We start from the raw sequence: 25,386 nt of genomic DNA, 5'->3' as shown, positions 1-25,386 counted from the left end.
GTGGTGACGAGGACTGTTGGTCATTGGTCGTGGAGATGGCGATGGCGATGGAAGATACTCCACGAATATGGCATTTTTAGCCCCTTTCTCCATGATTGATTGTTTTCCCCTCTTTCGTCTTCTTCGCTTCAGCTAGCCACGCCCACGACAACCTTCCCGAATGTACCCACCACCTTGAAGCCACACCGAGCAGCCCGACGCGTGAACTATGATTGACAGCCTAACCAAAGGTCCCATTGGAGGGACGAGCTGCGAGTCGCCAAAGCCGCTCGAGACTGGTTAGAACTATCCGGCATGGCGATCTCGAACGCCATCGATGCGGAGATGAGTTCATGGAGAGGATGACAAGCGGGACTCCCTAGTCTGCGTGGTCGTTGGCACGATTTATGGCGAGGCGAGCGAGCGAGGTGGAGTTGTTGTGTATCGCGTTAAGCTCTACCAGCACCAGGCCAGCATCCGAATATTGCAGGAGGACCGCCGGCCAGGATGTCAAACAATGCCTCGTATGTCAACTTCAGTCGCCCCTCGCGGACATCAAGTCTCAAGAGCGTGAGCCTGTTCTCGCGACGCTCGTCCATGGCGCCCTCCGAACATGATGACGTTCCAGGACCACAACAACACAGGTGAGTCGTGAAACCACGTGGGATGCAATCAACCAGAAAAGCTAGAGCTAATGTTGGAGACATTTGACAGGCCTGTAAAAGCCAAATTCGTCCAGGTACATGTCACGAGCGACGACCTCAATGTCAAGCAGAGACCATCGAGCAATGATAGCAGGACCGCGAGAGCTCCGGCCATTCCTGACCGCACGACTTCGTTGATGGGACATAGGAAGACGTATACTTGGCCTTCGAGCGTGAGTGAAGAGAGAAAAGCTGGGACTTGTCGATTTAACGATACGCCGACGTTGACGAGGACGCCGTGGGAGTTTGAGAGAGGGAGACCGGATTCGAGATGGACGCGAGTATCAGATCGCATGCAGAATCTGCCAAGGCGCATATTCGTGCAGTTACCGCGAGAGATTTATCAGGGTATACTGGATCACCTAGATGGCTTGCATGCCGTCATGGAACGCGTAGATGTGCCGGGATTGCAACATGATTTGCGATCGTTGTGCCTGGTCGACAAGAGGTGGTATCGAGTGGCGCGAGAACATCTATATCGTGACCTCTGGCTTCCGAATAATCGAGCGCCAGCGAAGAGGAAATGGTCGGCGAAACAGCCAAAGAGTCGATTACAGCTGTTGAAGGATACGGTGGTCAGAACGCCGGGGCTTGGATTCTTGATCCATTCAATACGAATACCTACCGAACTTGCGAGGGAGCTCGATATCGAGGCGTATTCAGCTTCCAGAAAGACTCCCGCGTTGGAATGCCTGCAAGAGATCGTGGAACAATGCTACAATCTGGAATTGGTCGGCGGTTATGTGCTCCCAGCAACCACGACAACAGCACGTGTGCTTGCAGCTCTGGCAAGCAGGACCAGGCTGAGGTCCTACGCATGGAATCTGGACTCGGTCAGAAGCACTCTGCCCACCATTGGCGACTTCGTCTCGTCTCATGACGAATGGCGTAACATGGAGACCTTGGCGCTGGCGGCAGATCCTGGTATCGATCTCGGCCTCGGAGCATTTACGGCGGTGTTGCATAGACTACCGTCACTGCGCCATCTCATGGTCTCTGGTCTGCATCGGATTGACTTCTCGGATACGACACTGCTTACACTGCCCCAGCTGCGATCGCTGAGACTGGAGAGTCTTGGTGGTCTGACGGATACAGGCGTCGAGCATCTCGCATACTCACGACTCGCACTGTCCCTAGAACGGCTCTCCCTGGTCGGTCTAGAGGTCTTGTCATTGCAGACCGTGCAAACTCTGCTCTCACATCTCACACGGCTTCGAAGATTCGTGCTCGTTCAAGAAGCCTCGCCTGAGCCGCCCATCGGAGTACAAGCCACTAGCAGGCATACAACATTATGCTCTCCCAGCTTACACTCACTACATTGGGACTGTCTGATTCCAGGGAACGCAGTCAACTGGCTCGCCGACGCGATCGAAGATGGCAAGTTTCCCCGCCTCGAAAGCATTAAAGTGCCGTGCGACTACGAAGGCACCATCCAGCGCATCTGTCGACCTATGCCTCTCCAGAAGCTGACACCTTTGGATCTGGAATATCTGGACGCGCACACGCAGCACTACGAAAGAAATCTACGGGTTGCCCAGATTCAGGCTCAGCTTAGGGTCAGAGAAAGCAGACAGCAGCCTTCGTTTAATGTTGTTGTGCAGGACGAATCGATGGAAGTCCAGAGCACGCATACGATCGGGAGCTATATCGGAGACTTGAACTCGAAGGTCGAATATAATCTGGATATGGCTGCTGGTGGACATGATGCGTTGGTGGGGTTTGATGATATCGCGATACCCAAGGGATATGGTGGGCAGAGGTTTGAACGCCGGCTTGGTACTGATCTTTTGTTTTAGATGGATGAATCGGTCATTTGGCGGGACTTTGAGGGGACGTATGATGATGATGATGATTATGATTGATTGATTGACAAGTTGTGAGGATGGCTGGTTTGGCACGTGATCTATGTCATATCTTGGCCATTTGCTGCTACCTCCTTTCAGGCGGTGCCTTCAGGCGCCCCGCTCTTATAGGCTGCTTAGACCTTCCAACTAATGTATCTTCCTTCTACGACTAACTGTTCTTACATTATATAGGCACTAGACTATATCTGTGTTAGCGGTTTAAGCGTAGCCTATAGCGGAGCGCCTAAAACTAAACCGTTCGTCCTCTATATAATTACCTATAGGATTTTAGTACTTTTTAATATATAGGACAACAACTATTATAATATTAGATAAAGACAAACGTAGAAAAAGGGTCCTATGTCTTAATAAGAAGACGATATATTCCTATACTAAGTATTCGCTAATCTAGAGACTATAGGCTCTATCTTCTATATACTAAGGCTAAGTACTTATTTATATAATCTATAAGAAATCCTAGATTTTCCGCGGCTCGAAGGCTAAGAGATTATAATAATACGACTCTATATATATCTTCGACTCTAAGCCCCTTCTATAGGCCTAACTCTATCGCTCGGATCTCTAGGTATATAAATAGCCGTAGAATGCTAGGTATCTATATAGTAAGATAAGAGGGAAAATACTAAGACTTTTATCGCAATCTAGGATTTACTTTTAGTCGTAGTAGTTAGAATACGATAATAACGCATTATCGTATACTATCTTAGACTTAGAGGGTCTAGTTAGATATATTACGATAGACCTTAGCTACTTAGATTGTAATATTATCGTAGAGATAGTTATATTACGGCCTCTAAGGCCCTAAGGGCAAATAGCTATATTCTACGTACTAGTTTAGCCTAGTTTGTTCTTAGTCTTATAGGCGAAGAATTAATGTTATACTATTAAAATGTCGTAAAAGTGCAATTAAAGCTTAATAAAAGTCGATATTACGTAATTCTTCGTCCTATAAGCCTAAATAGAGGTAGATTTGCTATCCCTTTTTTGCCTTGCTTGTTTACACTACCAAAAGACTACCTCTAACTTCATTAGCATACTAAGCAAATATACGTAATAGTAGATCTGCGATTCTCCGAATCTCGCGTCTAGGCTGTCGTTTAGCCGCACGACCTAAGCGATAACACTATTACACTAGTACATGCTAAGCTGTAAGATAGTACCCTACCTTCCCTTATTAGCTAGTAGGCCTATCTAAACATTAAGTAGATCTATGCAGTTAATCGAGAATTTATCGTAGGTAGAGTTCCTATCTAATACGGTAGGAAACTGAGACTACTAATCTTTGTAGTACATCCTACTACTACGTCTTTCCTAGCTTAATACGATAGTTAATCTTCTTAAAGCCGCTATCTCCGCTACTCTCCTACCTAGATCTTAACTAGGATTTTCGAGCCCGGTTCTAGTAAGGGATAGCCTATAAATACAGCTCTCGATACAAGACGGACTTCTTAACAAACCTGTCGACGGCGGCAAAATATAATCGGCTAGTACTAAGCGGCTATTTGGCAAGTGCTTAGTAATATACCTCCGGTTCGGGTTATAAGCGTATACGGACGTATTTAGCTATACAAATTAGTAAAAGTGTTTAGTATAGGAACTATACGTATATAGTAATAATCAGGGTTAAGAAGGAGGCATTTTTAGAAGCCCTTAACGCGTATAGATACATAAGACTGCTAGAACTAATTGCTATAGCTAGTATACTAATAGCTACGAGGGTATAGAACTAGCTGCTACTACTATAGACCTTGCTACTACTATAGACCTCCGCGGAGCGGTGCTATAGATTGTAGTAGAGCTATAGAACCTAGTATATGCTAAGTGAACACCTGTTAGTTTAATAGTAGCAGAGCGGTACTAAATATAGTAGATTAAGTCGCTACTAGTAGACCTAGAGCCTACGGTAGTGTAGGTTAACTGCTATAGAACTAGACAAACTGTCGCTCCGAGTAAGGCACTGCTAGCGGTAGTGCTAGCGCTATTAGACGTTGTCGATTGAGTGCTATAGCGGCTCTTTAAATACTAGCTAGATTATTGCTAACAAAGCTATAGCGCTTAGCAGGCGTATAGACTAGCGGAGCTAAAGGTCGTAGTTATTGTATTGCCGTACGAGGTTGTTATATAGACGCCCTCGTACGCCGTCTACGGCCTCGTTAAGAGGCAGGGTTATTACGGTCTACGTATTTAAAGCCTAATGCCTCTCGTTAATTAGTACGTACGTATCTTCTCGTAGCTGCCGCTCTACCTCTTCTACCTCTTCTACGGCGGTTGTTTAGCAATACTAATAGCTCTTAAACCGGTCTCTTAAGCTTAATAATAGCCCTTACTAGCGCCGCGGCTTTGTCGATATACTAGTGCCTATCGAAGTGCGTATAGGGGTCGAATTCGAAGGATCTAGTTAACTTAATAGTATCGATTATTATATACTTGCAAACGATACCCTATAACTTCCGAAAGCAGCCTAAGCACTAAGAGCGCTGTTTGCTAGGCTCCTTTGCTAGCTTAGTAATCTCGTCGTACGCTAACTTTAGCTAGTTAAGGCCCTTCTATAAGCCTTGTCGGTAGATCTTCTTATTAGTCTTTACAAACTTAGGTCTACGGAAAGCAATTAGTATAGCAGTCCGTTCTCGTGTTGTCCGTATAGTAATCTCTAAGTAACGAATAGCCTACTATAGGCGGAGCTTTAGGAAGAGGGTAAGGATATTATAGCGCCTACTAGCAAGCTACCTCTTTATAGTTAAGTAAGCGCCTTTAGCTCTAGAAGTAATAGCTTGTCCGTAGAAGGCAAATTTGGTCTACTAGAAGCAGTGCACTAGCTTATACTTATAAGCCTAATATTCGCGGTAGATATAGTCTTAAAGGGTTATATAGTAAGGGTTCTCGTAGCTTGCTAACTAGGCATCTTTAGTATTGAATTCTTCTACTATTTTAGTATAGACGCAGGCTCGGAAGTTGTCTATAAAAGTCGTACAGTCTAGATCGTCTTGCTACTCGTTCTTACCTATCTCTTTATTAAGTACTTGTTTCTAAGGCATTAGCTTCCGAGCCTGTACCTATATGTTCTTAAACATATACTAGGCGTAGATAAGAGCCGGTATACGTAGATAGGCCTTATTAAGAGCATTTATATAGCTACGGTCTCGATTAGTAACCTATAAGCCTAGTAGTAGTAGATTATGCTTAGTACTTAGCTCTTTAAACGCCTTAGCAAACTACGTAAACGCAGCTTCATCCTCGTTGCCTATAATATAGTATCTAAGTAGAATAGTGTCTCCTGCTCTAGTGCCTACTACTATGTTTAAAAGTAGACGGTTGTACTTGTTTATCTTATAGGTATTGTCGATAATAAGGTACTTAGGATATAGCCTATATAACTCGGCTATTTAGAGGTTAAGAACGAGCAATTTGTCTAGTTTACTATTTAAATTTACCTCCTTCTTCTAGTAGAAACCTAGCTAGTCTAGTAGCTCGAATAGGGCTTTAGATATAGTCTTGTCGCCCTACGTAGCCTTCCGAGCGGCCTAGCGGACGTTAATAAGGTCTCTAACTACCTAAATACCTATATAGAAGATATTGTTATTAGTTAAGTATTAAATAGGTTAAGATTTAGTATCGACCGAATCTCGGCCGAGTGCCTTTAATAAATGCGACTTCTCGTACTTATAGTCTACCTTGTTTATTAACCGACTAAGCGTAGTATACGCACTCGTATTAGCATTTAGATTATCGACAATAGCCTTCTATATAGCCTTATTACGCTAGCGGCGACGGTACAGCGCAAACTAAGCGCTATAGACCGTATCGTAGTTATAGGTTCTACTAACATTTCCGACCTGCTAGCGACTAAGTAGGCTCTTTAAATCGTAGGCGCGCAACTATAACGATACTAGACAACCGACTCGCGTAGAGCTAGCCCCTTTACGTACGAAATTCTCTCTTACCGGCGGCTTATTACCCTATATATAGATAAGATAGCGAGACACCTAGAGACCGCGATTTTAAGGCAATTTCGACTTGTTTCTAGACTTAATACGCTAGCAGTAACTAGCCTTAAAGACGTATTCTTATATAGTAGCAATAGCCTCGTTAAGCGAGCGGTAGTCGTCCTTTAGCGAAGCTAATAATAGTCTAGGTTTATTATCTTCCGAGTCTTCGATAGTAGTATCTACTACCTAAGTCGCTAATTCCTCGAGATCTACCTCTTCTTTAGTACCCTCCTTCTACGCCTATATCTACTTCTCGAGCTCGTACTTACGGCGCTCCTCGTCGTTTAAACCCTCTAAATCTACCTCTTTATTACTAAGACTACTATCTACTAGCGACTTAGGCTTATTAATATTAGGCTCGTTAATATCTTAGAAGAAATCGCCGAGAATAGATAACTCGTAAAGGACTTAAGATATAGTAACGATAATAATACCTCGAATTCGCTATACTATTAAAAATTTATAAACACGCTATTCTAAGTACGCGTCTAGGCGACGCGAGGCACTAGTGCCTAAAGAAGAGCGCGATTTACGTACAAAACAAGGCACTCTGTTAGGAACAGGCACTTAACCTACCCGGGGAGGTATATTACTAAGCACTTGCTAAATAGCCGCTTAGCACTGGCCGATTATATTTTGCCATCGACGGCTATGTCCAGCTCTTGTTTGCGCCGAAAGGGATCGCTCCTCTAAACGACACGGACGTTACTAGCTCTCCTAACAAGTTCTTCGGGCAGAACGTCTTCAATTTCAGCTCTTACGGCAATGTAACACTCTCTCTACCTCTATTCAGGCGCTTCGTATAGAATTCGTTGTGTGTATGTAACTTCCGCTTTGAGACTATTCTTGATTAGGTTTAGCGCCATTCGAGATCTCATTCTATAGATATTCTAATTCGCAATTAGTAGGGCTACAACCTCCTCGTATTGGATTTGCTAGTTGTCGTTAGTATAGCGAGATCGTATTTTAATAGCGGAATCTACGATAAAAATTAGCGGTTTAGCTTTAGGCCTTTAGGCAAAGGATTAGGTAGAGTAGTATATAATTGGTTGTTCGGAAGTCGGCAAATGAACCCTAAATTTAACTATATTACGTATACTAATCTATTCCGCTACTACTACTACCGCGGAACGTAATCCTTAATATACAAAGGCCTAAACGGAGGTAGGATGAAGTCGCCTCGCGGGATTTAGTATAACTCAACGTATATACGTCGTATATACGAGATTTTTGGATATTCTAATTCGCAATTAGTAGGGCTATAACCTCCTCGTATTAGATTTGCTAGTTGTCGTTGGTATAGCGAGATCGTATTTTGATAGCGGAATCCACGATGAAAATCAGCGGTTTAGCTTTAGGCCTTTAGGTAAAGGATTAGGTAGAGTAGTGTATAATTAGTTGTTCGGAAGTCGGCAAATAAACCCTAAATTTGACTGTATTACGTATACTAATCTATTCCGCTACTACTACTACCGCGGAACGTAATCCTTAATATATAAAGGCCTAAACGGAGGTAGGATGAAGTCGCCTCGCGGGATTTAGTATAACTCAACGTATATACGTCGTATATACGAGATTTTTAGATATTCTGATTCGTAATTGGTAGGGCTACAACCTCCTTGTATTGGATTTGCTAGTTGTCGTTAGTATAGCGAGATCGTATTTTAATAGCGGAATCTACGATAAAAATCAGCGGTTTAGCTTTAGGCCTTTAGGCAAAGGATTAGGTAGAGTAGTATGTAATTGGTTGTTCGGAAGTCGGCAAATAAACCCTAAATTTAACTGTATTACGTATGCTAATCTATTCCGCTACTACTACTACCGCGGAACGTAATCCTTAATATATAAAGGCCTAAACGGAGGTAGGATAAAGTCGCCTCGCGGGATTTGGTGTAACTTAACGTATATACGTCGTATATACGAGATTTTTGGATATTCTAATTCGCAATTAGTAGGGCTATAACCTCCTCGTATTAGATTTGCTAGTTGTCGTTAGTATAGCGAGATCGTATTTTAATAGCGGAATCCACGATAAAAATTAGCGGTTTAGCTTTAGGCCTTTAGGTAAAGGATTAGGTAGAGTAGTATATAATTGGTTGTTCGGAAGTCGGCAAATGAACCCTAAATTTGACTATATTACGTATACTAATCTATTCCGCTACTACTACTACCGCGGAACGTAATCCTTAATATATAAAGGCCTAAACGGAGGTAGGATAAAGTCGCCTCGCGGGATTTGGTATAACTTAACGTATATACGTTGTATATACGAGATTTTTAGATATTCTGATTCGCAATTAGTAGGGCTATAACCTCCTCGTATTAGATTTGCTAGTTGTCGTTAGTATAGCGAGATCGTATTTTAATAGCGGAATCTACGATAAAAATCAGCGGTTTAGCTTTAGGCCTTTAGGTAAAGGATTAGATAGAGTAGTATATAATTGGTTGTTCGGAAGTCGGCAAATAAACCCTAAATTTAACTGTATTACGTATACTAATCTATTCCGCTACTACTACCACCGCGGAACGTAATCCTTAATATATAAAGGCCTAAACGGAGGTAGGATAAAGTCGCCTCGCGGGATTTGGTATAACTTAACGTATATACGTCGCATATACGAGATTTTTAGATATTCTAATTCGCAATTAGTAGGGCTATAACCTCCTTGTATTAGATTTGCTAGTTGTCGTTAGTATAGCGAGATCGTATTTTAATAGCGGAATCTACGATGAAAATTAGCGGTTTAGCTTTAGGCCTTTAGGTAAAGGATTAGGTAGAGTAGTATATAATTGGTTGTTCGGAAGTCGGCAAATAAACCCTAAATTTAACTATATTACGTATGCTAATCTATTCCGCTACTACTATTACCGCGGAACGTAATCCTTAATATATAAAGGCCTAAACGGAGGTAGGATAAAGTCGCCTCGCGGGATTTAGTATAACTCAACGTATATACGTCGTATATACGAGATTTTTAGATATTCTGATTCGCAATTAGTAGGGCTACAACCTCCTCGTATTGGATTTACTAGTTGTCGTTAGTATAGCGAGATCGTATTTTGATAGCGGAATCTACGATAAAAATTAGCGGTTTAGCTTTAGGCCTTTAGGCAAAGGATTAGGTAGAGTAGTATATAATTGGTTGTTCGGAAGTCGGCAAATGAACCCTAAATTTGACTGTATTACGTATACTAATCTATTCCGCTACTACCACTACCGCGGAACGTAATCCTTAATGCACAAAGGCCTGAACGGAGGTAGCACTCTCTGGGGGAAATGGATTTGATACACGGCTCGGTGTCTATGGATGGCCTAATGTCAGTCTCAGTGAACTCGCAGCTGGCCGGTACACACTACAAGCCTTTCTCAACCGCTATGAGACAGTGAAACGAAGTGACGGGTCGACAGTCAGCATACGCTTTCCCTGTGGCGACGGCACTCTCCCAATCGACGGCCCAGGTAGTCTGATGAGTTCAGCTATCGATGTCGAAATCACGGGCGGTAGACAGACCATTGATCTGGTATTCAGCAATATCTCGGCAGCATTGAAGTTCAACGGAACCGAGATCGGCGGATGCTCTCAAGGCAACTACCTGGACACTCCAACGCTGAAGTATGTCAAGATTCGAAGCAAAGTGCTGAGCGAATGGTGGAATCGCGATAGTTACGTTGGAGCTACGGTCCTGCTACCACATGGATATCACAATAGCACCGAACGTTATCCTGTCATCTATAACCAGAATCATTGGACTGACGCATCCGGTGCTTACGGGTATCCCGAAACCAACTTCTCGCAAGGTTGGGATGAAGGCCTAATTCCCGGTGAGGATGGCGAGCCTGATCGACCAGCGCCGAAAATGATACTGGTGACGTTTCGCCATGAGACGCCGTTCTACGATGACTCTTATGGAGTGAATACAGCCAACATCGGGCCTTATGGCGATGCTATCAACGATGAGCTCATACCTGTCATTGAACAGATGTTCAGAACCATTCCAGAACCCTACGCACGAATCCAAGACGGAGGCTCTACAGGCGGCTGGATTTCTATCGCGAGTGTCATCTTTCGACCCGACCTCTTTGGCGCTTGCTTCTCCTCATACCCTGACTCCTTGGACTTTCACCGCCATCAGGACATCCCACTATACACCTCCAAGAACGCTTATTTCCGTGAGAACGGCACAGCACGTGGCTCGATCCGAAGATTCGTCAACGGCACAGAGCAAATTCTCGCTACCATCGCGCAAGAAAACCACTGGGAACTCACCCACGGCACATCGTCTCGTTCAGCCCTGCAATGGGACGTCTGGCAAGCCGTCTTCGGAGTCCAAGGCTACAACAACTATCCCCTCGAAACGTGGAACAAGGTCACAGGAGAAATCTATCCCGAAGCAGTCGAGTACTGGAAATCCATGGACTTGGCCAACTACCTCCTCACAAACTGGGACAACAGCCGCAACCTCGGCGAAGCTCTTCGTGGCCGTATATTCGTCTACGTCGGGACCTGGGATACTTACTACCTCAACGAAGGCGTCTCAGAATTCCAGAAAAGAATCGAAGCGAAAGGTGGAGTCGGGTGGGCGAATTTCACGATTTTACCCGAGAAGATTCATGGGGGGATTTATAATTCTTTGGATCTGTGGGCGTATTTGGAACTTGTGGATGCTTGGATCCGGGATCATGCGCCTGATGGGAGGACTCCTTTGCAGAAGAATTCGACGGTGACTTCTGGGAGGGGGAATCTTTGGGAGGATGTTATCAAGACTGGTGGACGGCGGGCTGCTGTGGAGAGACAGGCTTCGCCGGTTTTGAAACGGCGGGGAACCGGGACCATGATTGAAGCGAGTGTCGGGCGTTGGGATCCTGGCGTGGAGCTTGAAGCGCAATGGTTTGGTGATGGACGGCATTTGAGTCGGGCTTTTGCTGTGAGACAGGGACGTTCGATTTCGTATGATGAGGAGGGGATGAGGAGCAGAGGTCGCTGGCGTCAGATACAGCTCCGTGTCACGGGGCGTAAGATGGGATACGTGGATGAGACGCGTGAGAGCAATGTTATCTCGACAGGCAGATGAGCCGTACATGTATGTCCTGTCCTTCGAGTCTTCGAGACTTGCAGATGAAGCAAGTACACGAATATCATTCATATTCGAAGAATTACCATATCATTTTACCCATTCATGGTCAACTTGATCCGCTCGTGACGTGACCGAGCCACACCCTTTGCACCAATTCTTCCAGGCACAGCCTTGTCAAGCAGAGGTGCTTTGAAGAAGTTCGTGCTGCCGGCATGCAAATCTTACAGTTATCAAGAACCATCTCTGCCAGCTCTGCCAGCTCGACGGCGCAAGATCTACCCATTACTGTAGGCAATCGGCTAGAGTGACATATAAGCTTCTTCGGGTCTGGATTGCCCAAACGGCTATACAAGGGTAAAATTTATGATAAGGTGAACAGAAAGCTAAGCTACAGTACAGACAATCGTCAAACCGCTGGCTAACCTGATGCATCTTCCTCCAGCTATCCAGCAGAAGCTATAAATATGCACTGAAATGCTCCCTGAAACGCCGATCGGAATGCTGTACAGTACAAGATTTGGTTAGATCCAACCATTCATTCCTTCTGTACCTTCTCCGAGCGCATGTGCACAAATCAAGCCTCATTCAAGCTCAAAGCATCTAGTCATTGACTTGCTTTAAGCTTTCTTGAGGTTTTGCGTAGCTTTGCTCAAAATTCTGACGACCTTCTCGAGCTGGATTTGCGCTCCTGTAAAGTTGCCGACATCCAAAGCGTCTCGCACCGCTGGAAAGAAGGCCTCGTCATATCCGCTCCATGTCTGAGGTCCGAAGATGACGTGTTTGAACTGCTCTCGACCAGGCACGCCGTGGGGTTCCTTATCCTTTGACCCCGTAGGTAGGTCGAGTAGATCTGTCTCGAACTTGGTCAAAGCATTGTTGTATTCCATCCTCCGGATCGCAAACTGTGTTGACTCCAGACCACCAGTACCGAGCACGTTGGCTGTCCAGTGGTCTTCGAAGCGGTGGAAGTGTTCTGCTACATCGTTGAGTTTCTCTGCAGCTTCCTTCAGCGAGGCTGTGTCGAAGCCGGTATCTTTCAGCTCCTTTGAGCCTTTGCTTCCCAGCTTCTTGAACTGGTCTTCAGCATATTGGTGCAAAGCATCGGTGTAAGCACCACCGATTGCGCTAGCGTAAGTTCGCAGGTCAAATGGCAGGAGCGGGCGATCGGCGACCTCGATGATGAGTAGAGCCCACACTTGCGCTAGTGTCCGATGCCAGGAGAAGTCAGGGTCGCTGAACTTCTTCACCCAGTCGAAGGTCTCGTAGCAAGAGTGGTATGGGTATCCATGGGAAGCACCTTGGAAACCGAAGTCAATGGAAGTCGTGCCCGCCATGTCCTGAAACGCAACATAGTCCGAACCAGCGCCAAGACCTTCGAGCCTGCTGCCACTGGCGTCCCATATCTCTCGCAAAGTCTTGCTACCGTCTGGAACACTGACCCGGTCGATGACATGTAGGAGCGCCCGCTGCCACAGCGGAGATCCCGCAGCATGAAAGACAGGATCGGGCCCATAGACGCCGACATCGACATTGATGTATGCAACAGCGTTCTGTCGCAGGTAGTCCATGTTGTCCTCCACATACTCGGTGCTGCCGACAAGGTTGTACTCCTCGGCATCCCAGCTGACGAACTCGATTGTGCGAAGTGGTCGCCAGCCAAGACTGCGCAACTCTCCGAAGATGCGAACCATCTCCATCATGACAGCGCTCCCGCTGCCCGGATCGACTGAACCGAAGCACCAGGAGTCCCGGTGATTGCCAATCAGGATCTTTTTCTCGGGCTGTTCCAGCCCTTCGATCAAACCATGCAAATTCCATATCTGCTGCTGGTCGTTGGAGTCATTATCGTTCTCCATGCGAACGACCGGTGCATCGTGGCCATCATCACCAGTGTACCAGTCATGTGCAAAGTCCTTGTCTCCGCCGACCCAATCCTTCGGGACCAGCTTGCCTCGCCCTTTGAGGTTCTCCAAGAGCACTTTGGCATCACGCCATGCGAGCGGCAAAGACGGGATCTTTACCAAACCCTTGCTCTCCTCATGTGACAAGCGCTTGGCGTCCTTGGTGCTCCCGTATCCCGGTGTCAGGGGATCTCCAGCCACCCAGCTCATCAAGCTGACACCACCGCGTTGTAGACTGTCATTGGGCCTCCAAGGACCATCTGGCCAGACTGGTCCTTTCACAGAGCCGTCGTCACTTGGGTCGGAATAGATCAGTGCGCCTATACAGCCCGCATCCTCTGCAGCTTTGATCTTGAGTGCTCGGTCGCCTTGAGTGCCGTAATACCGCATCAGCGCAATGCTGCCATTCAAATTCACGCCGTTCTCTTTTAGCCACGCAAAATCTTCTAGACCTCCGCCGTTTGCATACACCAGGTGCCCTTCAGCGCTGCCACTGAAACTGTGTCCATGCCATGCCAGCGTTTGCTGCTTGAAAGGGTCTATTATCTCCTCCTCCAGCTTCGCCTTCCAGCCTCGGTTCTTGCCCTTCACCAGATTAACACTCCTGCCACCCAATTTTGGATAATCCAGGTACACAAAATAGCTCAATAAGGCTACATCGTCCAAGTTCCCTTGTTCTCGCCACTGCTCTTTCATCCATTCCGCCAAAAATAAGTCACCCTCGGTGCCCGCTACGTGGTCATAGCTGGTTATGTGTGACAAATATTGCTCTATCTGCGCAGGATCGACGTGTTCTTGGACATACTGCCGCACTTGTTCTGGGTCGAAGCGCATCCCCATGTATCTGGCGTTGTTAGGGAATACATCCAGGATGAAAAGGACATATATCACAATGGCGATTGACATGAGCCCGACCAGTCTCGCTGCAGTCGGCGCAGATATTCGATACTGCTGGGGAACGGTAGGGATGCTCTGTGCGCGGCGAGTGAGCCATGAGAATCGTGATGGAGGAGTCGTGGTCGCGGGGGTCTCGGCGTCTGCTGATGCTGACACCGGACTATACAACGAGCGGAAAGAAGGCAATCGTATAGAAGAAAGGGTTGCGCCGAGATTGGACAAGTGTTGGGAGAACTTGGAGCGTATTCGCGCTCGATGATATAGGCCCGATTGTGTGGTGTCTGGGGTGTTGGGGTCGAGATAATCGAGTTCTTCTACCCGTCTGCGGTCGTCGTCGCCGTCGATCGGGTCTGGCATGCGCAGGTCGCTATCTTCGCTCGATCGTGGCGACTCCGCTGTAGGAGGCCGATATGTGCTTCGCGACTCCGTTCCATCCGCGCCCAACAGGCCTTGCCTCTCTGCATCGTCGCTGATCTCGTGGGCTCCGCGAAGGGTCTGGGAAGATGAGGGGCGTATGGCCTCGTCGTAGGTTGGAATTGGGATATTCGCATATCTGCGGTATTTGTCGTCGTCGTTCATGGTATCGGTGCGGCGTGCGCCTGGCGTATAGACACGTGCACAGCGCTGGGCTCAGGGGTGGCGTGGCGCCGGAGGTGTTGCTGCGGGCTACGAGCATGCGGCGGTATGATTCATGATAACGGCGTGGTGATTGCCTCGAAATTCCGTGACTGTGAGCTCGAATGCCTTAGCAGTGCATGTGCTTGTGCTGTCCCTATTATTGTATTCTCCTTCCAAGACAACGTCAGCTTCTCGGCAAGCCCAGTTCGCATGTGCCGACGAACCGATCAAGGGTCGTCTTCGTATTCTACTGTATCCCTTTCCCTTCACAATGATTTTGATCATCAACGGGCTAACTTCCTAGCATCAACAACCCAGTATTTAGGACTGCTCGTCCCTGATATGAGGTGTCGTTGCTTTCATCGTTTGAAGCACGTGTGAGGAGACTAAGTCTACTAAGCTACAAGCATCTTGCGATCCCCTTCGCTGTCCGGTGAATGAAAGCGATTCTTATTCAATGATTTGTGCTGGACCAACTGCGAGACCGCGAATGCCAGACTTGTTCGCGTTCGCACACGTACGCGTAGCTGTGTTCGCTACCCAATTTCATCCCAGTCTGTTTCCTCCTCTAGACGACCAGGGCGACGACTTCCGAACGCTAGAATATCATAGGATCTGTGACTGCTGCAAGACAAATGAGAGCAGACGGTCTCGGAGCACGAAATATGCGCAGACCGATGGTTCTAGCCAGCCTTCAAGGTGGTCCGTAATGTCGTCATATCGCAACGCAGTATGTACATGAGCAGCATCATACCGGTGGCAAGTCAGATCAATTCCATCATCACATGCCGTCGGTATGACTGCCTACCTCCTTTCAGGCGCTTCGCATTAGGTCTGTGCTCTCGGTTATCTCGGTTCTAAATTGATACCTAAGGCAAGCTGAGTCTTAGCGAAGCGCCTGAACTTAAAACGTTAAAAACGGATACTACACTCCCGAGAATACAGATTTAGACATTGAATAGTATAACAACTAGAGGTCTAAGCGTGTTATATATATAAAGGGGGTTCTAGAAGGTACGTAAGTAAATGATTTAGGCGTGTTACGTAAAAAAAATATATAGAACTGCGACCTATAGAAAAATAAGACTGTTTTTATAAAGGGATAGTTATATAAGCTCGCGTTTGTCGTATAAACACCTATATTAGACAATCTACTAATACTCGTATCTGCTATTTGAAATACATAATCCCCTTAAGAAAGACCTACTCTATTACCTCTAAGTGTTTTTAAATACGTGTCTTACGCTTTACTTAGTTTATATGCCTTAGCTTATAACTAGCCTATACGCCTCTTATTTCCGCCTATAAAGCTGCGCTCTTGTCTCCTATTACTAGAACCTTCGCAAATACTCTACTAAGTATCGCGTAATACTACTAGACCTTTATTAAGTCCTAAACACTTTAAATAAGTATTACTAAAGCCTCCGCCTATATTAATCTCTACCGCTACTAAGAGCGATACTCGAGTGCTACTATATATCTTCCGACAATATATCTTCCGATACTACCGACTCTTACAAATACGCTATATTAGTCCGTATAACTATAATAAGCCCGCTATGCCCGGCGAATACTTAAATATATCGAAGCGCTAGTAGAAAGCGGCAAAGGTTACTACTAGTCGCAGTCGTAGTAGTAGTCGCGGTCGGCTAACTTATCGTAGATTAGGTCGCGGCGGCAGCGGCGTTAGTGCTGCTAGCCTATCGCGTTAAGAAGATTAGCTAATATATTAACCTCGAGCGCCTACGGTTTATTATAGCCCTATTATACGCAAAGAGCTAATATAGACGTGCGATCTATCTCCTATATTACCTACTATCGATGCTTTAGTATAAGAGTAGGATGCTTACTTTAGCGTCGCCTATGCTATAATTAAGAACGAGGACACGCTACTTTAATAGGTTTAGTAGCTAGTCTAGAATGCCGGCTAGTATAAGGCCGCCTTAGTATACTATCGCTAGATTATCCGCTATAGTCTTCGTAAGGTCTTAAGACTACTACATCCTTCGCGCGACTCTAAGCCCTCCGACCTATAGATTATAGTAGTTCTCGCCTTAATCTTCGGTTAATAGGATATACTTATAATCGCTCGTACTAGCGTAGGCAAGGCATTAGTCTTTTAGGCCTTTACCCTCCTAACTAGTATAATAACTCTCTAGATTGTACCTCTAACCCGGATTATAGAAGAATAGGGTACGGATATAGAGCAGGCTATACGCTAGCTCCGTTTAGAAGAATATGCACTTGTTAGTATATGCGTATTAACCGCCGATATACTTAAGAAGGACCTAGATATACTAAAGGACATTAAGAACGGCAAATACAACTACATTATCTGCAGCCCTAAACAAGCTATAACTCTAGCATTTTAAGATGTCGTGCGTGCGATTAAGCTAATACTAGGTTTATAGGTATAGGATAAGGCTTATCTTTATCTTAAGTAGAAGGACTTCCGCAATAGCTACGGCACTATTTATTTGCTTCGGTAGCTAATAAGCATTAACACCGTACTACTAGCGTATTCCGCTATAGTCTCCGATAAGACTAAGAAGTATCTTATTAACAATAGTCTCTGTATCTAGAGTTTAGCTACGCTATATACGTAGATTATCCGCGGCAGTATTAATCGTCCGGATAGCAAGTATATCCTTTAAATTCTTAAGCAAACCGAGACTAATAACTTCCGGTATCTATACTTCGTATTGCGTAAGGCAATCGATAATAAGGGCCTCGTAACTCCGTAGAATATTTAGAAGATAATAATCTTTATCGACGGCCGAGGCTTAGTAGATAAGGGTCGTTTATAGCTTATACTATAGCTTATTTAGCTTACTAATTATATTAAAGAGCCTGCCTAGGGCGACCGCAAGTATATATAGGATAGTACGCCGATAGAAGCTAGAGCACCGTATACAATTAATGTGTACGAGATTGTCGGCTTCTATACCGCTTATATAGCTAAGATCGATAAGAACAAGCGATATTAGGAGTTTAAGAAGCTAGATTCCCGCATCCGCATTCTTTAAGGTATACTAGCGATAGCAGTTAGCATTAACATCCTAGATATTAAGCTAGTCTACTAGTGCAAGTTCCCTATTACTAGGGATCTCGATAATCTAATATAGAAGCTTAGTCGTACGGCGCGTATCGCTAGTCTTACCGCGCTTACTATTATCTTCTTGCCCTAGTATATCGACGATGCGTTTAAGCGTATACTAGCTAAGTCTAACTATCGATTAATAATCCTAAGAGAGCCTACTAGTATTCCTACTACTAGCACCGCTATAGCTTAGGCCTCGGCCTACTACCTAGTAGCTGTTATACTAGTCCGCCTAAGCTACCTCCGATATATTACTATCCCTAGCGAGGATTTTAATAAGGATAATACCGATGCTCTATTCGATAAGTTTAGTATAGACGACGAAGAGGAGGGTAGTAAGGAGGACGATGCTAACGATACGACCTACGTTGCTAGCTTAGGTAGTACTAGCAATACTAGCAATCCGGGTCCTAGGCTCTTTATCGACAACCTATTCTATACGGTAGTAGAGAAAGCTATCGCCGACAACGTAAGTAAGAAGCCTTAGAATTCGAAGGAGATTAGGTAGCGCAACGCTATACCTAATATCTTAAGACATATCTAGAATATACGCTATTACTCTAACCCCGAACACCGCCGCTGCTTCCGTACTATAATGCTCTAGTTCTATAAGGAAGATTAGTGCACATTCCCTCCGGATAAGGAGGTTGTCGGCACTAAGGACTGCTATAGTATATATAATCTAGAACTACTAGAGCTACTTTTCTAGAGAGAACCACTACCGACCCCGAAGCCTATTAAGGCTCTAACTACAAACTCTATATAGGCCTTTGCCTTACGAGATCTCTCGAATTAGGTATTATAGCGTATTAAACAGCTCTACGAAGACCTATACGAGAACCGTATATTCGAGGTCGTACTATCTAACTTCCTAATACCGGATCTAATACTATAAGATCTATGCGAGCTCTTTAACGAGAAGTATAGTAAGGATATCGAGAGCTTTAGTAGCGTAGACGAGACTAAGATCGAGGAGCGTATACTAGCATTTATATTATAGCTCCGCGAGAATAATAAGCACTAGAGAGACGTACTACTACAGGATCTAGTCTAGGAGATCAATCGTATCGCTAAGTAGGTTCTTACTAATCGTACTGCCTAGGTTAAGTAAGACGAAAAGAACAAAGCCGAGAAGGCTATAAAGGAGGCTGCAAAGGCTAAAGCTGCCGCCCGCGCTATAGCTATAGCAGATGCTACTAAGCCTAGTCCTTCTTAACTAACAATATAGGCATAGCGCCGAGTATAGATCGAGCAGAATATAGCTAACTTAGCTAAGGTATCGTAGCAACTTCGTAAGAATTAGCTTCGTAAGACTGCTACCGCTAATCGATCTTAGGGTCGTAGTAGACGTACGATAGAAGACGAAGACTTCGAGGCAGTAGAGCGTCTTTAGTAGTAGGCAGCTCGTCTCTCTAGCCTAGTATCTAGTCGTCGCTTAAGTCGCTCTACTCGTCTATCTGCGCGTAAGTTAGCTCGTCGGCGTAATGCAGGCTAGTAGAAGGGTAATAATAAGGAGGATAAGCTACTCTTTAGTTGTTATTAATTTAGCACAATTACGCTAGCGGTCCTTAGATACAGATAGAAGAGGGAAAAGGGAAGAGGGAAGAGTCTCGCATAGGATACAATACTAGAAGGATAATATTAAAACAATAGGCGGCGAGCATAGATTAGTAGATTAAGAATGCTTTCTACTTCTATAGTCGTTCGGGGAGAATCTAATAGTATCTTTGATTAGTAGTGCTGCTATTGCTACTATTCTAACAGTATCTTTAATTAGTGCTGCTACTGTTACTAGGTCTTTAAACATATAGTAATCCTTATCCGGGTTTAAGACGGCTAACAGGCGTTTGTTGTCGTATAGCTATAGCTATAGTAGCTTGTACCTGTTGCTAGGAAGTAGTAGCGATAGACTAGAGTGCGTGCCTCGTCGGGGATACTTATAAAGTCGAAGGGCTTAACTAGGCGTACGACAATAGCTTAATAACTAGAAGCTAAGCGCAGTGCTTATCGTTACCGGCTAAGCTAGAGCTATCCTTAAGCGTATCCGGAATAATAATCTTCTGCGAGAAGCTAAGCGCAGTAGTCGTCGTCGCTAGTATAGCCTCTAATCGCTAGTATAGCCTCTAATCGCTAGTATAGCCTCTAGTCGCTAGTAATTCTAGCCTTAGGCATTTAACTAGTAGCAGTCGGCGGCTATAGCGTTAAAAGTGCGATAATATATAGCCGTTATTGTTGCCTTGCTATTATAGCGTAAATAGCGCAATCCTATTAGTAGAGACAAACCTTACCTACGATACGCTAATATAGACCTACGCTTCCTAGTTCAACTTCTTCTTCTTCTATATATACTAATACACTAACACCCCTAGCAATACACTAGCTGTCGGCTTCTTAGCAATAGTGTCGATACCTCTTTGTTGTATATAGGTAGCTCTATAGCGATTAATACTATTCCTTACTAGTTCTGCGGCTTGCTACCGATAGAGCCGCTTATCTAATAGTTAAGGTTCCTTAATCGGTAGAGTTTGTTTAGTCCTTCTTTTAAGGTCTCCGATAGGCTTTGCCGAGTAAGACGTTGCGAAGGCGACTCTCCTAGCGAGTAGGTTGTTTTCTATAGCTTTAGCGGGCGCCGACTACGCATTTAACCGAAAGAGTATAGTTGTTATTAGAATATCGCAGTCTTGTCTTAGTGCAATAAACTGCGGGTCTCGGGTAGATTAGCGGAGGTAAAAACTCTTTAGTAAGGTACACCTATAATGCGGCTAACGGTCTAACTCGGTAAAAACTCTTTAGTAAGGTACACCTTAAGTAGCGGCTCGATAGCGACTCTCCTACTAAGTAGGTTAGTTCGTAGCATTGCTATAGGCCTAATTCGGTAAAAACTCTTTAGTAAGGTATACCTTAAGTAGCGGCTACAGGCTTCCTACGTTCGGATTCTTTATAGGATAATATACGCGCATCTAGTTAAGTCGGCGTAACGCCTTTATTAGGACTGTTAGTTATAATGACCTTAGTACGTAAGGGCCTCTAGTATACTTAAGCCCGAAGGCGATTAGTCTTAGTCTTAGTCTTTACTGCTATACGACTGCAGCACTGCTATACGACTGCAGCCCTTTACGTATTAAGACTGCTATTCGACTGCAGTACGCCTCCTCTTCTAGTAAGCGTATTAACATTGCTATACGACTGCAACGCGCTCGACAACCCTTTTCTACGGTGTCTCTAACACTAAGGGCGCGGTTATACTCTATTGTTATCTAGGTACTAATAAGTGTCGCTTTAGCGAATAAGCTATTATTGTTTCGCTTAATAAGTCCCGTCCTATATACCTTGTCTTCGGTTATGCGTGCTATAGTTAGTAATAGAATGCGCTAATTGCTGCGCATACGCGTATATGTATATATACTTGTACTTGTTACGCGTACTCGTAGCAAATAGGCTATATATAATTCTAGTGTGTTTCGGGGCGTGTGCTTCTATAGCCGCTTAGTGCCGCTAGTTAAATAGATCCCTAGACGTAATTGCTCTTATCTATACTGTCTTATATAGCAGCTAGTCCTTCTAGTAGATCGTAACTAAGATTTAAGTAAAGGAGGGCGTTAACGTAAGAGGGCTATTATAGCTTCTCGAAGAGTGCTTGCGCTCGATATACGTTATCGCCTCGCGTATCTATCCTTGCCGTATATGTTATAGTACCTATAAGAGCACGCGGTACAATAAGTATAGTATTAGTATTAGTATCTCGACTTCTCGACTTCTCGACTTCTCGACTTCTCGACTTCTTAGGCTTCGGAGGCGGTTCTTAGTGCCTAAGGCGGCCGTCGTTATCGTGTTAGACACTTTTGCTAGCGCTATTTACTAGAAATGCGCTTAATCGACGTATCTCGTCGTAGGCTCGTAGTAGCGTAAAAGTAGTAAAGTCGGTATTATGTTTTATTATAATATACGGAAGGAAGTAGCTATAACGTTTAATCCCGCTAATTAGGCGCCCTGCTATACTAAATCCGGGTCTTAGCGGGACTCGATATCTTAGTCGCTTCCTCGACTTTACGGTTCCTACTTCCTCGTAATATAAGCGACTATTAGCATACTAGCGACTATTAGTATACTAGCGACTATTAGTATACTAGCGACTATTAGTATACCTAAGGCTACCGGCAAGCGCGTTAATAGCTAAGGCAATATGCTCGACTACGAGAGCAAACCTGCTTAGCGAGCTTATAAGGACATAATAGAAGAAGGGCCTACTTAGCGAGCTTATAAGGATATAATAGAAGAGTAGTAAAGAGCTAGTATATAGGTTAGCTATCGACGTACGACTAAGACTACCGACAAGCGCGTTAATAGCTAAGGCAACGTGCTCGACTACGAGGGCAAACTACCGCTAAGCAAGCGCGTTAATAGCTAAGGCAACGTACTCGACTACGAAGGGCAAACCTACTTAGCGAGCTTACGAGGACATAATAGAAGAGCCTGCTTAGTAGCAAGGATAGTGTCCGTATCGCTAAAGAAGAAAGAAAGCCGTAGATATAAATTTTGATATATATATAGCTCTTGTTGTTATGCCCTTATAATAGAGTAAGGAACGATATAAGCTATAATTACGACTTTACTTTGCCCTCCTACTATTAGCTTTGTAACACTTCTAAGCGTTAGATTATATGCTTTAGATCCGCCGAGCCTTTATATGCTAGTAGCATCGACTATTTCTAAGTCTAGGTTAGTAAAGCCCTTATCGTCTACGAACGGCTTATATAGGAACGCCGTATTGTTATCTACTACGCTAGCAGCGACGGGACCTCGATTAGCACCGCTATTAATACGTTCCCTCGTATTAGCACTATCGATCTTATCTATACTATTAGTAGTAGTATTAGCCGACGTACGAGTTATGCCTCTAACTAGGCGCATATTAGCCTAATATAGTGCCTCGATAGCTAGCACGATTTAAGCTACGCCGAGCTGCTAAATGTCGTCTAATAGGACTCGTATATCCTCTCCTAGGCTATCCTATAGCTAGACTTTAGCAAGACTATCTTCGATTAGCTTTAGAGCAAAGGCTATAATATAATTACTAATCTTCTTCTCGGTATAGTAGCTAGTACTCTTAGGTCCTAGGCCTTCGAATATATTACGGATATTCTTCGAAGCCTCGCGGTTCTAAGAGATAAGCTCTATAGTAGTAGCGATATTATAGGTCGAATTGCTATAGGCTTTAATGTCGTCTATATACTCTTTATTATATAGCTTAAGCAACTCGTCGGTAGCAATACTCTTACCGCTGTCTATCTTAACTACGGAAGACTCGAGGATTGCATCCTAGAGATCCTAGTGCACTGCGCTACTTAACAACTACCGTATATATACTATCTCCCGACCGTAATTAAGCTAATAAGCGCTAAAGAAGTTTAGCATAAGGATATTAATTATGCGTCGAAGATGCCCGATATCTATCTTACGGATTGCCTCGTAAATAGTAAGGTAGTTGTCGATTTTAATTAGTATACGCGCTATAGTAGTAAAGTTAGGATCGACGACACGGCCGGTATTATCCTTGCCAACCTATGCTTTCTAAGTAAGGGCTATCTCGTAGACAGCTTCTACGACTTCTAGGTACTACTTAGGAGTAATACGGTTCTTAATTATATACCGTATAGTATCGACATAGCTCTTATTAGCTAACTTAGGATCTGCAAAGTCTAGCTAGCTACGGTCGATAAAGATTCGAATAACTAAGGCTATAATACGACCGCGATATAATCGGACTACGACCTGCTTAATAATATAGTACTAGTACTTCTTGTTAGTTAGACGGGTTACGCTATAGTACGCAGTATCATCCTAGTAGTTATAAGTAAGCTTCTTGCCCTTATCGTAGTTGTTCCGCAGATAATAAGTCTTTATAGAGGTATAATAGGCGTTTATCTCGACGTAGAACATCGCTACGATAGGCACTATAAACTCCTTACGGTCGTAGGTACGGGTACTCTCGACACTGCCGGCTTAGACGCTACGAATACGCTCGATAGTTAGCTAGTCGCTAATGACGATAATAAGCTAGTCCTAGAATGCTTTATTATCCGGATTAAGCTTAAGAAACGACTAGAAGATGTCGTTATATACTTTATAGGTCTCCTCGATCGAGGCCTTATTATAATCTAATACCGGTAGCGAGATAATAATCGTTCTGCTATCTTTTAGGTTCTTAATACGGATCTTGTACTATAGCAAACGCGATGTCTTAGTGCCGCTATTCTTCGTTAATTTATAGCTATTAAAGTCGAAGTCCTCGAATAGCTTCTTTAGCTCCGAACCGAATACAAAGCCTATCGCCTAGTCGATATAATATAGAGATATAGCCTTACGAGCGGCATCCTTCTTATAGCTACGCAAGATAACCTTCGGATTTAGCTTCTTCGTACGATCTAGTATATTCCGGCGGAGCGGCTTCTTTATCGCGCGATATCGAGCAATATAAGAAGTAGTTATGTTTCTCTACTTCGTAGATTAGCCGATAGCTTATATACCGTAACGATCCTAGGAGACATAGTAGTTATCGTAGACAATAACAACCGGCTACTTCTTTATCTTCTTAGCTAGGGCAATAGCACGCTTGCGATTCTCGATAGCAATCTTGCGAGCGACTGTCTAGATTATTAAGTAGGCTAAGCATATACTAAGGCTGCTAAGCATATTTACGATACGCCGCTTAATACCGGAAGTGTATAGGAACAAGCTAAAACCCTTCGCGAAGAAACAGGCTTTCTTTAAGGCTATAGACCGAGCTACTATCTAAGTAATAGTATAGATACGCTTCTCGTATCGGCGGTGCTTGTCTCGTTCTTCGGCAGTATCCTTATCCTCCTAATCGTCGTCGTTATTATCGCCTCCGCTAGTAGCTAGCTACGACATATCTATACTAACCTTAGTACGCTTGTTTAGTAGTAGACGCTCGAGCAACTTATACTATATTAGAGCGGTTTCTTAAATAATTTCTACTATATCTATAAGGTCGGCTAGCTTAACGGCCTTTATCGTATTATACTTATTAAAGAACTTCTGTCCGATAAGCTTCTTTAACTTAGAGCGTAACTCTCGACCGCTAATTAAGCATTCTCGAGCAAAGTTGTTTAGAATGTACCTAATACGACGTCGATAGGTCTTGCTACCTAGCTTCTCGACCTACTAGCGGAGGAACTTTATTACGCCTAGGGACTCGATCTTAAACTATGCTATTAGAGTCTTAAACTTCTCCTCGTC

General features: G+C 44.4%; 3 protein-coding genes across 3 annotated transcripts; 2 read left to right on the top strand and 1 right to left on the bottom strand.

Annotated features, from left to right (window-relative positions):
- Positions 1 to 7,178: 7,178 nt before the first annotated feature.
- Positions 7,179 to 11,607, top strand: MYCFIDRAFT_35539 (uncharacterized protein; the record flags this gene model as incomplete). The annotated part of the gene is made up of 2 exons (XM_007921761.1): positions 7,179 to 7,301; positions 9,793 to 11,607. Coding segments are annotated over 2 exons (1,938 nt in total), but the record flags the coding sequence as incomplete, so codon positions are not given.
- A 620-nt stretch (positions 11,608 to 12,227) lies between these two features.
- On the bottom strand, positions 12,228 to 14,987 carry MYCFIDRAFT_35208 (uncharacterized protein; the record flags this gene model as incomplete). The annotated part of the gene is made up of 2 exons (XM_007921744.1): positions 12,228 to 14,481; positions 14,578 to 14,987. The coding sequence occupies 2 exons, from the start codon at positions 14,985 to 14,987 to the stop codon at positions 12,228 to 12,230; spliced, it is 2,664 nt and encodes an 887-aa protein (XP_007919935.1).
- Positions 14,986 to 19,744, top strand: MYCFIDRAFT_170256 (uncharacterized protein; the record flags this gene model as incomplete). The annotated part of the gene is made up of 6 exons (XM_007923418.1): positions 14,986 to 14,994; positions 15,019 to 15,049; positions 15,082 to 15,403; positions 15,471 to 15,725; positions 15,758 to 15,862; positions 19,735 to 19,744. The coding sequence occupies 6 exons, from the start codon at positions 14,986 to 14,988 to the stop codon at positions 19,742 to 19,744; spliced, it is 732 nt and encodes a 243-aa protein (XP_007921609.1).
- Between the last annotated feature and the right edge of the window lie 5,642 nt (positions 19,745 to 25,386).

The sequence above is a fragment of the Pseudocercospora fijiensis genome (assembly GCF_000340215.1).
Source record: "Pseudocercospora fijiensis CIRAD86 unplaced genomic scaffold MYCFIscaffold_1, whole genome shotgun sequence".
NCBI lineage: Eukaryota > Fungi > Ascomycota > Dothideomycetes > Mycosphaerellales > Mycosphaerellaceae > Pseudocercospora > Pseudocercospora fijiensis.
This window is presented reverse-complemented; position numbering and strand designations above follow the sequence as displayed.